This window comes from Natrix helvetica (assembly GCF_964273705.1).
Source record: "Natrix helvetica genome assembly, chromosome: 5".
Classification (NCBI taxonomy): Eukaryota; Metazoa; Chordata; class Lepidosauria; order Squamata; family Natricidae; genus Natrix; species Natrix helvetica.
In genome coordinates, this window is record NC_138551.1 from 33711388 (window position 1) to 33724614 (window position 13227).

At 33.5% G+C, this 13227-nt stretch overlaps 1 protein-coding gene across 3 annotated transcripts in view; it reads right to left on the bottom strand.

Annotated features, from left to right (window-relative positions):
• TRPC1 (transient receptor potential cation channel subfamily C member 1) overlaps positions 1-13227 on the bottom strand; it is a 62280-nt gene that overhangs the window by 43926 nt on the left and 5127 nt on the right. For 2 of the 3 annotated variants that reach the window (XM_081955888.1, XM_081955887.1), the window contains exons 6-12: positions 12581-12776; positions 9389-9725; positions 7689-7828; positions 6730-6873; positions 4854-5029; positions 3653-3854; positions 3096-3290 (exon numbers count right to left, since the gene is read on the bottom strand). In XM_081955888.1, coding sequence (XP_081812014.1) covers positions 3096-3290; positions 3653-3854; positions 4854-5029; positions 6730-6873; positions 7689-7828; positions 9389-9725; positions 12581-12776 — 1390 coding nt within the window. Of the gene's footprint in view, positions 1-12; positions 788-3095; positions 3291-3652; positions 3855-4853; positions 5030-6729; positions 6874-7688; positions 7829-9388; positions 9726-12580; positions 12777-13227 lie in introns of those variants that run through there. The other variant, XM_081955886.1, reaches the window with a different exon arrangement.

Consider the following 13227-nt stretch of genomic DNA (forward strand, 5'->3'; position numbering starts at 1 on the left):
TAAATTCTTTGGTTACCAAAATGTCACACGGGTGGCAATATGAGCTTTCAATATTATTCCAACTCCAAAAGAATTCTTTTAAAATGGTATTATATTAACCTAATTTGACAGTTTTCAGAAATGTAGTTTCTAAAAATATGATCATAACTGGTTGATGCTTACATTAATTTAGAAAGGTACAATTGTTTAAAATATGTCAAAAATAATTTGTGCCTTCATTTTATACTTGAAAGAGGAAAAATTAAACATCTCCTTCTCAAAAGTGCAACAGCGTACACATAAATTAGTCAATGTCCATATGCTGATGAGAATATCAAATATGACATATAACAAAATATTTCCATTTAGCTGACTATACAGTTTACAAATTATATACATCAAAAGCTTCACATTAATTCAAAATCACCAGTTACTGTTTCACCACAGAACCTGGCAACAGTTTTTTCATTGCATTTTAAAAATATATTAATAAAATTACTGCTTTTGAACCAGATTCTGTCCCCATCCAACACACTGCAAATATAGGTGCCTGAGTGGAATCATTAGAAAACTTTGAAAATTAGTTTCTTTGATAAAATATGGCATATTTTGATGTCCGAAAACCAAGCAAGTCTCTTATTTCATTTCGGAATTTTGATAAATCTTGTCTGAGTTCATTCAGGTTTTCTACTGTTGCCTGATCAGTACTTTGCATTCTCTGTCTCATGGAAGTCAAGTAACGATGGACTAAACAACACATCACCTTTTGGTAATTTTCATCTCTCTTTTGCTTCAAATTTCTCCACTCCTTTAAATAAATAATGGCAAATTAGATAAATTGATGTAGCAAATCATGTTTTAATTGAATATTGATCAATTCTTGAGATATTCAGAATATCACAAAGAAATCAAAGTCCATCATAACTACAGGCTAACCAGCCAAATAACATCTCTCCAAAATGTCACAAATTCCATGAATAAACTACAAGGTGCAAATGCTGTCCTATAAGATTTATCAGCGGTTGCATCAAACAAATAACTAAGTAGGAACTTCTGGTATATCATTTAACTATTTCCTCTGGATTAATGACAACTTTTGACTAATTTGGCAGGTTTTTAATGTCTATAGCAAACATACTATAAAGTTTGTGTCTCAAATCATTTTATCCTTATATTTGCAATCTATGCCTGCTTACTGAATTCAGGCAATATACGGATAGAACATGCATATTGTACAATGATGACCAAGATTCCAAAATTGTACAGAAGCTACCATGCTAGCAATCTCTATTGGTTTGTCTATTTCACCTGCCTGCATGGCATTTGAACAAAGAACCTGCCCAAAATATGGGATTTTCAACAGATGTAATTTCTAATTTGCCCAGGACTATCTGCCATGAATCAATCCAATGTTGAAGTCCCAGTTTAAAATTGCCCTGCTATGCTTGTACATGTGCATTTTTATGCCAGAGCATAGCCTTATTCACAATAATGTCATATTGAATTTGGAAGTTTGTTCTGCTTAAAAGTAATACTATGGATTGTTTGAGTTGATTCAAGAAACCTGACAATTATTTAAGGATCCCAATTGGACTGTGACCTATACACATTCTAATCCAGAACACAGTTTGCTTTACCATGGCTGTTCAACAAATGTTTTTGAATAAACCAAAATTGGTTTCATTTTCATAACAAAAGCATACTGCCTTTATACATCCAAATGGGTAAATTATCTGTACAATATTCCCAAAAATTTACATCCTTAATAATAAGCTGCCAAGATACAAATTGCTATATATAGTCTTTGTTGTTCAAACATAACTGACACATAAGAATCAGACATCTATGTGTCAATGTATGCATCTACTTACCTGTACTAATAAGTATATATAATTAAAAACTAAGTACATGGAAGTTACTTTACAATCTAGGGTAACAACTGATTAGTAATCTGGCTACAACTTAGGTTCTCCAGTACTTGTTAAAAATATACTTGCCCTAAAATAAAAATACCTCTCTTTTGAGATACAAAATAATAATTCTTTTTCCTTGCTAGAAGTACTATAAATAATTACTATAACTATCACAATCATCCTGTCCCAAAGACTTGGGAGAACAACCAGGTCTTAAATAAGTATTCAGTATTGTAAGGGTGAGAGTCACATAGATCTCTGGGGAATCATTCCCAGAGAAGACACAATTCGTGAGATGACATTCTTTAATTAATAGAATCCAGAGCATGCCCATCCTGCTAAATTGTATTAAATTTAGAAACTATTGGAGATAGGCAATCCCTCAGATTTTTATTTAACAGACTAGTATGTTTTACAAACAGAACACAAATTGCTAGCAGAAAAAAATGCAGTTTAGCATTACATTCATAGTGATGAGTGCAGACTTGGCCCCTGAAAGGCTGCCAAAATCCCATGTAGATAAACTAGATTAAATATTTTGGAGACTTTGATGTAATACATACAATTATACTTTGTTTGCTAAGAGAAAACAATATCCTTATCTGATACCACTACTTCACAAGCTGCACTTTCTCCTGATGGATATCTGTAATTCAACAAGTTGCTTTCACCTACAAAGCCCTACATGGTACAGGACTGGACTATTTGCACAACTGCCTTTCACCAGTTAATTCTGCCTATCCGTGCACTTTATAGGATAGGCATGTTCCAAGTCTCCTCCTTAAAGTAATGACTTAGGAGGCTTGTCTTTTGTTGCCTGTTCTTTGGAAATATCTCTTTCCTCGTGCCCTTGAAATTAGGATCATTCTGACCCAGTTTACCTTTAGGAAAACCTTAAAATGAGGATTTTCCCCTAGGAAATGCACATAGAAAATCACTAGGGCCAAGACATTATACAAACCTATATATCCTGTGAGGTGGAATGTGCAATTAATGAGCCTGGCTATGTTTTGTTTGACACGTTTATGTTTTGCTTTTTGTTGATGTACAGTATGAGTCATATTTGCATGACCTTAAATGAAAGAGGTCATTTAGTGTACATTGCCCAGAATTATGATTGTTACACAAGTTATATAAATCTTCTAAAGTAATGAAGGAACAATAAAAAAATTAAAGTACATGATTATATAAACAATTCTTTACCTTTAAACTGTTCTGCCGCTTAACTTTGCCTGATGACGTGAGAGAAGAAATCCATTTACTGAGACTATTAAATATGTAGCAGATTGTTTTGGGAGCAGGAATAATATTGAAAGGTGGAGGTTGCGTGCATTTATCATCGAAATAGCTAAGCCAGAGCTTCGCACGAGCAAACTTCCATTCCTTATCTTCATGATTCTGAATTATTTAAAATATATAAAGATGTCAGAAATTTTATTAAATTATGATTAAACACAGCTTTGTATCAAACTATTGTGTGCTACCTCTATGGCATGTCCCTTTTAATGTGAGTCACACAAAAATAAAAGGTGCTCAATTACACAGTCATGATCCTGACTTTTTTTTCTCCTCTTCCCCCCAGACAGGATTTAGCCTATGAATGATTAATGAAGACAGATGAGTCCCATTAGTGTTTTCCAGGCATTGTAATATATTCACCAAAAATAGAAAATTCCACATCCTAATCCAGACAACACTATTATTCAAGCTTCAAATTTTGTTATAAAGGCAATAAAACAATAAACCCTAAAAGTACTTACTGCTATTAGCTGAAAACTTTTATGAAGCATCGCCACTAAAAGCTTGGTAAGAACAATTACAACTACTACATTATATGTGCCAACAATAACAGCACCCACAAAAGACTGCAATTCTTCACCATAATTAAATCTGGTGACAAATACAGCTACATGTGCAAGGGAGAATATATACCAAAACAGAGCAAAGCAGGTGCCAATAAACCTAAGGATAGAAAAAAAAAATTTTTTTTATTAGATAATCCTTGAGAACACATAAGGAAAGAATACATTTGTTGTATTGCTCATGATATTTAAAATCTAGATTAAAATAAGAATGCTAGTCGACTTGAATATTTATATCTAAAATTGTATAGGAGCCCAGTGTGTGAGAGAAAGCACATGATATGTATATAGCAGGGCGAAACTGTGTGAAAATAGAAGTATTCTATAATATGTGTTTTGATTAATAATTCAGGATAAAAATGAACTTTATGTGGCTCTGAAATAACTTCATTGCAACTTCATGGTCTAATATGTGAATTGGATTTTAATCTGCATTGGTTTACATATATCAAATTTTATCTCACAATACATGTAAACATTTGTAAATATATAGTGAATAATAAATGTCAAAAGGCAGAAATAAATACAAATACATTTATATAAATACATGCAAACTTTTAAAGTTCTAAGATTAGCCCAAAAATAAGATGGAACAGATTTATTGGTTAACACATATAAACTGGTATGGACACTCAGTATTTAAGAAACAGCTAATCATATTTGTTTCAAGAATGGCTGACTAATCTTTAAATGTATTGCACAGTATAAGTAGAACTGAAAAAGGAGGTGGTAAAGGTTTGGTATTATTTTTCCAGTCGTGAGTAGGAAAGAAAAGACAATTTGCAAGTTAAATTTTTCAACTCATTGAATGCATTTTACATCAAATTCAAAATGTAGCATTATGATTGCTTTAAACAGAACTGTAGTTAAATCTTTCCTAGAGTCAATTACATGCTCAATAAATGCCATTTTTATATATACTATGGAATCAACTAAAAGTAAACTTCAATCAATTTAAAGTCAACTTAAAGTAAAGGGATTAACAATTTTATTATCAAGATGACCACACAGTTAGAATGCTTCTAGTAATTAGCATGTTCTGCACAAGGTACAAGCACAGCACCAGCAATATGCACAGTTAGAGAGCATTGAAACTTACGAGTGGAATGTGTCATTGCTTTGCTGCTCACAAAAAATTCCAGCACAGTCCTTCTCTTCCTGGACAGTGAATCCTTTATCATAAAGTTGAGTCAACCCAATAGTGAATGAGAACAATACTAAAAGGAACATACCAAGAAATTTCCCAAAATCTTGCAACATCTGTCCCATTGAAATCTGTAAAATACATATTACTTGAGATTACTGAACTTAACATCAACTGATGACAATTTTTTTAAAAAAAAGGAGACAGAAAATTCCAAGAAATTACAAAAGAGCATGTTTCTCTAAGAGTGAATGGAATATTTAATTTCATTTTATTTTGATGAAAAAGTAAAAAAAGTATCCTAAGTAAATAATTAGTTTAAAATAGCAAATATTCATAATCTACATTATGAATTATATAATAGTATATTATATTACATTAATGTAATGTAATATACTATTCTCTAAAATGTAATTACTAAAGAAGTTTGAAATCAGATAACTGAAAGTTACCTATTTTTTTAAAAAAAGTATTCATTTATATTATTGTTTACTTAAAAGTAAATCTAGCTATTTAATGAGCTTTCTTCCTGCTAAAAGGTATATACATCTTCATTTTAAGGTAATGTATCTCAAATAGGGATACAAGAACACTAGAACTTGTAAAACTATGAACTATATAACTTTCTAGTCCCCCACCCTCTTTCCCTTGAAATCCTGGAAATACTAGGCATAAAACATTATTGTTTCACAAATAGCTTAGTATCACGTTTGATGGAGTTCATAGCCTTTAACAAACTGTTAATAGCAATAGCATTTAGACTTATATACCTTTTCACAATACTTTCACTTAGAAGTATATGTATAATAGCATACAGATAAAATGTGCTTCCAACCTTTCCCCTTTTCAAAACCATTTTCTCATAATTAATCATGTCAATTAGAATGATTTAATAGCAATAATTTATTAATGAATATGTTTCAAAGGTATTTTTGACACTGATATTTCCATGAAGTGATTTACAATAAATCTAAAAACATGCCCAATGTATTAACAGCTTTTCAAAATTTATTTAAGCAAAATTTATTATTTTATCAATATTGTTGAAAATGGACATATTGCAGTAATATGCTTCACATTTCATTTAATGGGATGTCTTTATAGACATTACAGGTTAAGTTCTATTTCTGTAAAATGGAGTAACAGCTACTGCTATATCTGTAGTCATTTCAATATCAGTATCTCATTGAATGGGGGTGGGGTTTTTTTTTTGCCTGTTTGGGTATATTGGAATACTGACTTTGCTTACAGGGACTAATAAAAATGCATGTCACAGCTTTAGCACATAAAGAAATGTTACATGTTGAATCTTTTCAAGGTGAATTCAAATCTATACTCTTAATGGTTATAAACATTTAATAACAAGGAATTTGCAAGAGAAGTTGTGATTAAAAATGGAAGAAATATGAAGAAATAAGTACAGACAACAGTACAAATTTCATAGATATTATGCAATTATGCATAATTCACATTTATTTACACATTTGAGTGTTCATCTACAGAGGAAAAACATAGTGCCCCTTGATACACTAAAATATATAAATAAATAATTGATTACTTTATAAATAAATACTACCAGTTGAATCATGTGGAATTTAACTCTAATTTTGTTTCTACAATTTTGATTCAATGAAGGAACCACACCTTACTCATACAGATATAGCTAGTTCGATAAATTATTGGGAGGGCAACTGTGAATACACTCAATGATTTCAGTAAGTTTAATTAAGCCAAGAAGGCTTATACTTGAAAACAGTTACCTACAGTAAACTTAACAATGGTGGTCATATGCTCCTATCGCATCAAAGTTGATAGTCATATAACAAGATACCTGAAGTGGACCCAGGATGGAGCTTGTTGTATACATGAAGAACAGTCGGAGATAACTGAGAACATTAGCAAAAGCAAAGAGTCCTTCAGCCACAAGTGTAGGATGGAAAGCATCCCAATCCTTCCTCTCAGCAAAATCATGGAACTGGAATTTTTAAACAAAACTTATCATTCCTTCAGCTATAACTGATGAATAGTTCAGCAATATCTCTCATGAAACATATTTCATTATTTAATAGGTTCCTACGCAACAAAGTGCTTGCTGAAATACGTATGTGAAATATAGTATGTGCATACACATGATTGTAATCCATCAGTTTATTACTAGGAAATTTGGTGCGCTTTATATTTAAGAAATGAAAGCCAAACTAAGTATATTTAGATGGTTATTTCTTATTAATTTTGATAATACAGTATATGCTAATATAAAACCCATGACTTATGAAAGCTAAAATTCTAGATATATCTTTGAACAGTATTGTAATGTTCCTCTTATTTCATATTCTATTTTTGGAAATTTATTTTATATATGTGTGTGTGTGCGTGTGTGTGTGTGTGTATGTATGTGTATGTATGCATACATACACACACACACACACACACACACTGTATATACGTATACACATACAGACAATATACTGTAGTTATCCCAAAAAGAATTTTAGCAAATAACAAAAAACAATACTGAAAGTTCTTTACATTAATTTAATATTTTAGTTGTTTTTATGTCTCTTAGTTTTGTATTTTGTCCAGAGTCAACTGGATATAAGCAGCCAATAAATTTAAATAATAAACACATAAATGCATAAGTAAAATGTCTACTTCTATAGCAGCATTAAATATATACAGACCAAACTCAAAAACATACCAGACAATTTTAAAAACGAATGTCCTAAAGACTTCAATTGTTGAAAAATACAACAACTTAATGCTTATGTTAACATAAGAATAACTATTTACCTTATTATGGGCAACTACTTTGAGAGCAAAAGTTGCCAAATACAAAGAATTCATGACAAAACTAAGTTGATTTCGTGATTCTTCTAAAAAGTCTTCCAAGCCATCATACCAAAGCCTTTTAACATCTGACCATACCATTCCTTAGAACAGAAAACAAAAATGGGTGTTCAATCTCAGTATTGTCTAGGTATACTTTTAAATAACTGAAAGGTCAGACTAATAAAAAACTCATTTCAAGGAGTTTTTAGTGAAAAAGCAGATTAGAGTATTACAAAGTATTATAAAACAATACCGAACCTGAACTATCTAATATTCAGTATATTCCAAATAAGAGTCAGTTACCTTATAAAAATAGTTTTCCACTATAAATACGTTATTATATTTAATAATAAATATTATACAACATTGCTTTAGGATACGACAAAATCGTTGAGAACGTAAGTGGATTTGTTTCCCCTTCTTGTTATTTTTCAATAGCTTTTTTCCCCAACTGTTAAGCCAGTGAATTTTTTTTTTTTTTTGTGTAATATATTTGTATTGGAGGTAAAACTCAACGGTTGAGAGCAATATGTCTGCAAAACTTGCTAACGTAACTCTGCAAACAACTGACAAACTATTTAGCCACTGTCAAACAGGAGGTGGCACAACAACTTGACAAAAAATTTACATCGTTTTGTGATAAGCCTCATTACCACAGCAGTAATTTGTTCACTAGCCTGTTTTTAAAATGCTGAATATTCCTAAAGTATTAGGAAAACGCATTTTACAAAGCAGATTATGGCAAAGAAAACAACTCATCATTTCATGTAACACATGAAAGTAAGCACATCCTTTGGAAAACTTGCATGGCTGTTTCAAAGACTGTCCACTACTATCTGTGCATATATAGCTCCTTTGGTGGCAGTTTCAGCAGAAGCAGTCTCCATGTACACACAAGCACACATTTAGAAAGTTGTTCCACAGATGCTTAATGCTTTGAGGAGGGTGTTAATATACTTTTCAAGTATATTAAGCTGATAATACGTATACTTTTCAAAATTCTGCATACTTTACAGAGACTTAAAATGCAATGATACTGAGAAATAGTTTCTGCTCCACTACTGGTTCTATTATGATATCAGATTGCTGGTTCTTGAAGGATCAACTACAGGGGTGGTATTCACTTACCTTCCCTACCAGTGTGCAAATGTCAACTAGTACATTTACAGACATAGATGAGGTACAATAATAAAGATACTCTATCTGCATCTATCTAGATTCTGCCTTCCTGCTATTAAAACTTTTTATGTGACTGGAAGCACAGATTTTTCTAACTTTGCCATAATAATAATAATAATAATAATAATAATAGTAATAATAATAATAATAATAATAATAATAATAATAATAATAATAAAAAATATTTATTTCTTAGCCGCACCCTCTCCCGAAGGACTCGGGGCGGCGTACAATGAAACATATGAAATAAATATGTGGACAAAACAAACATATAACAGAGACATATACCGAGACATACACAAGGAGGAGGTCGGCTGATAAATAAAACAATTAAAATACAGACAGACAGTTCAGTTCAATGAAATTAAGCCCAGAATTGTTCTTATAAAATTGAATGTTATATAAAGTATATATCACACAAGTGGTCATCCAAAATATATTCATTGACAAAGTTAGAATTTTAACAGTTTTATTATACTTACCAATGAGCCACATTATTAGAAGATAGTCTATTCTCTCTAATGCTGGTCCCATTGTGTTTTTCTTATCTTCATTGTAGACAAGTGAGTACAAATTAAGTAATAACAGAAATGTAAAATAAGAGGCTCCGTGAATGATAAATTTCATAAAAGGAGTATGAATTATTCTGCCTATTTGAGATTTTGGTGCCAATAAATAACAAAACGATAGTAGAGGCCAAAGGATGCCAACTGTCAAGACTGTCAAAATCTTCTTAAATGTATGCTTACGGCGATAACCAGCCATTTGTCCAAACCAGACGGTATTGAGAAACTGCTGGCAATTAGATTGAGAAACAAACTGTAATAGAAAAATATTTTACATGAATAAGCACTTTCTAAAGAAACTAATGATTTACATTCTTGGTTTAAAAGAATAACAAAAGTAGGCAGAAATCATTAACTACGTAATAGCACTGGAGGGTAAATTCATTTTAAACATGCAAATTCTATATAATTAAATATAATCTGATAATTAAACTTCATTGTATGTTTAAAGCAGATATTCAGTCTTTCTCATTTTATGTTTGCTAATACTAGAACAACTGTAAACAATGTTTGGGTGGTGTCCTCAGCCCCAACTGCTGAACTGGTGATGAAGGCTGCATTGTACTATAAGCTCCACCTCTTTCGACCATATTTTTAATGTCACATCAGAACATTTGTAGACAAAAGGCAAGACCTGCAATGTAACAGTGCAATGCTGTTTTTGTTGGGCTCACTAGCCTGACACACAATAAAACATTTAAAATCTTAACTATTATAGCAACCATATATCATAATATCCATTACTTTGGTCTGTGCTTTCTCAGAATTATTATGTGTGAAACAGATTTCCCATTTTACAGAGCAATGCTCTTTAAATGCACATATATAGACAGGCAAAGTAGTAGAGCCTTGCCAGGTTTATAAACTGGCAACATATAGCTTTTAATCCAACATAAGAAAGAGCAGGATTGCAAAAATAGTTATTCACTTTCAACTAGGAATAACAACAACAACAACTTGACTGGAGTGCTGAACAAGAAATTAAACTTCAAAATGATCACATGAGAAAGAGCAATGTGAAAGTGCTGCTTACATTAGTGCCAGTCATCTCCTGCACAAAACCTTGCACCATATTTTATAGAGGTAGTTAACTTCAGCAACTATATTACCATTACAGTATATAATGCCAACCAACAGAAATTACATGAAATAAAATTCAAAACTCTGTGCCACATCAGATGTATGAGGTAAGAACTAGAGCAACAAAACCAGTGAATCTACTGAACTATGAAAAGAAACTCGTACTAATATGGCATTAATTCTCCCTTGCCATTCAAAATCTTGGCCCACAAATACATTGACTATTGTCTTATAGAGAAAAATATTGTGCTAGGCTGCTAATTTATATCCTATGTTTCAGTGATGGGTTGCCAATATTTTACTACCGGTTCGGTAGCAACCCACCTCTGCTATGTTTATATCACAGATAGTCATTGACTGCCAACCATAATTAAGACCAGAAATTACATTGCTAAGCAAAGCAATTGTTGAGTGGTGCCCAATTTAAAAGCTTTTTTGACATGGTTGTTAAGTGAATCATGTGGTTATTAAGCAAATTATTCTGCCATTGATTTTGCTTATTGGAAACAGGCTGGGAATGTCACAAATGGTAACAGACAGCATTTCAAATACATGCTGGTGCCAAGAGCCCAAGTTTTGATCATGTGACTACCAATGTTCCCTCTAAGGTGCGCGGCCGCGCACATGGCAAGAAAACACCATACAGCAGTTTGCAACTGCCGCGCAGTGATTTCTACTGCCACAGGCTCCGGAAGCTGGGGAGGTCCTTTGCAGGCGGCTAGAACTGGCCGCCCGCAAAGGACCTCCCCGGACTTGTTTTAATGAGCACAGGGTGACTGATGGTAGTTGTGAAGCCCCAAAGCCCCCGCCGCCACTGGAATAACTGCTGCCACCTCCTCCTCCGCTGTGCTTTGAGGAGCCATGAGGCTGCGGGAGCCAGTAGGAAGGTGGCGGGGGTGGGTGGGAGCAGGGGAAAAAAAGGCCTCATGGCTCCTCAAAAGCACGGCGGAGGAGGGGGCAGGGGTAACGCGGGGCTGAGCTCAGGTGCTCCGAGTGGAGGCGCCGCTGCCACGGGTGGGGGCACAAGCAGGAGCTTTGCCGGCTTCACCTCAGCCGCAGCGCTGGGCAGCAAATGTGGTGGTGCTGTTGGAGGAGTAGGAGGAGTAGGAGGTGGCAGCAGTTATTCTGGTGGCAGCGGGGCTCGTCGGCATCTTCAGCGGCAGCCCTGCCCACGATGAAGAAACCAAAGATGGAGCAGATCCATGCAGATGACGTCGCTGCAACATGACTGGAGGAGGAATTCTGGGAGTTGAAGTCCACAAGTCTTAAAGCTGTCAGGTTTGAAGACCCCTGCGTTTTTTTCCCCTAAAGGGTTAGGGGTGCAAGGGTCTTGTAATTTGACAGCTTTTAAGATTTGCATACTTCAATGCCAGAGTACCTGAGCCAACATGACTGGAGGAGGAATTCTGGGAATTGAAGTCCACCAGTCTTAAAGCTGTCAGGTTTGAAGACCCCTGGGTTTTTTTTTTCTAAAGGGTTAGGGGTGCAAGGATCTTGTAACTTGACAGCTTTAAGACTTGCGTGCTTCAAATGCCAGAGTTTCTGAGCCAACATTTTGGTTGCTAAGCAGGAGCGTTGTTAAGTGATACTGATATTATATAACACTTTTAATTAAGCGGGTACCTTGAAGAAACATAACTTTGAGTTTCAAATAATACGATTTCGTTGTTGTCTTAGGTGACATCTGTGAAAAAAATTCAGGTGCTCAGGCAAGAAAACGTGCAGCTCAAACACTATACTTTTCTGCTCACATTGAAAAAAAATTAGAGGGAACATTGGTGACTACAGGGATGCTGCAGTGGTTGTAAGTGCGAGGACTTACGAAGTCATTTTTTCAGTGCTTTTCCATAAGGTCACTAAACAAAAGATTGTAAGTCAAGGACTTCCTACAGAAATTTAATAGATGTATTGAATTAATATTACAATTTTTCTAATTATTAGAAGTTGAAAACTTACTAAGACACATATCAATTTTATCCCATCTATTTGTAACAGGATTCTGTATTTAATAAATCAAAAGTGACATACTTCCTTTTGGTTATACTTAATGGCAAGCTTTAGGCGACTCAAATTCATTCTCTCTTCTAGTAATCCTCGTTTATCCACATGTTCATCACTTGCAGTATGATTCAATATAACTTCAAGCTCCCGGGAATTCCGTGCCTGAGCAAGCAAATCTTTAGCAAAGGTTTTGCACTGCTGAGCCAGTTCCTCATAATCATTTCTAGGAAATACACAAAGTAACAAAACTTACTTCTAATGCTAGTTTAATATAATCCAATACTAATTAGATTTAATCTAATGCTAATATGAACAAAAAAGAAGAATAAAGGTCCTTCCTGAACAAAAATCAAGATGGTTCAAATAAATTATTTCAGTCACTGAAAAAGGATAAACTTTTAAAAAATTAAAGATGGTATAGTAGTTAAGGTGATGGACTAGGACCAGGGGGTTCAGATTCAAATACCTCAGATATGGATGACTTTAGCTATGGGGAAAACTGGAAGAGGGAATCTTGCCACCCATTCATAAATTCATAATAAATAATTTAAATAATTTAGCTACATTGTCATTAAATATCCCTTATTTCATTTACTAGATTTATGGCTGACTTTTATTATATACATTTTAATGCATTTGGGAGTGGAGCTTTATTGTAGTGCTGTGTTGATTTT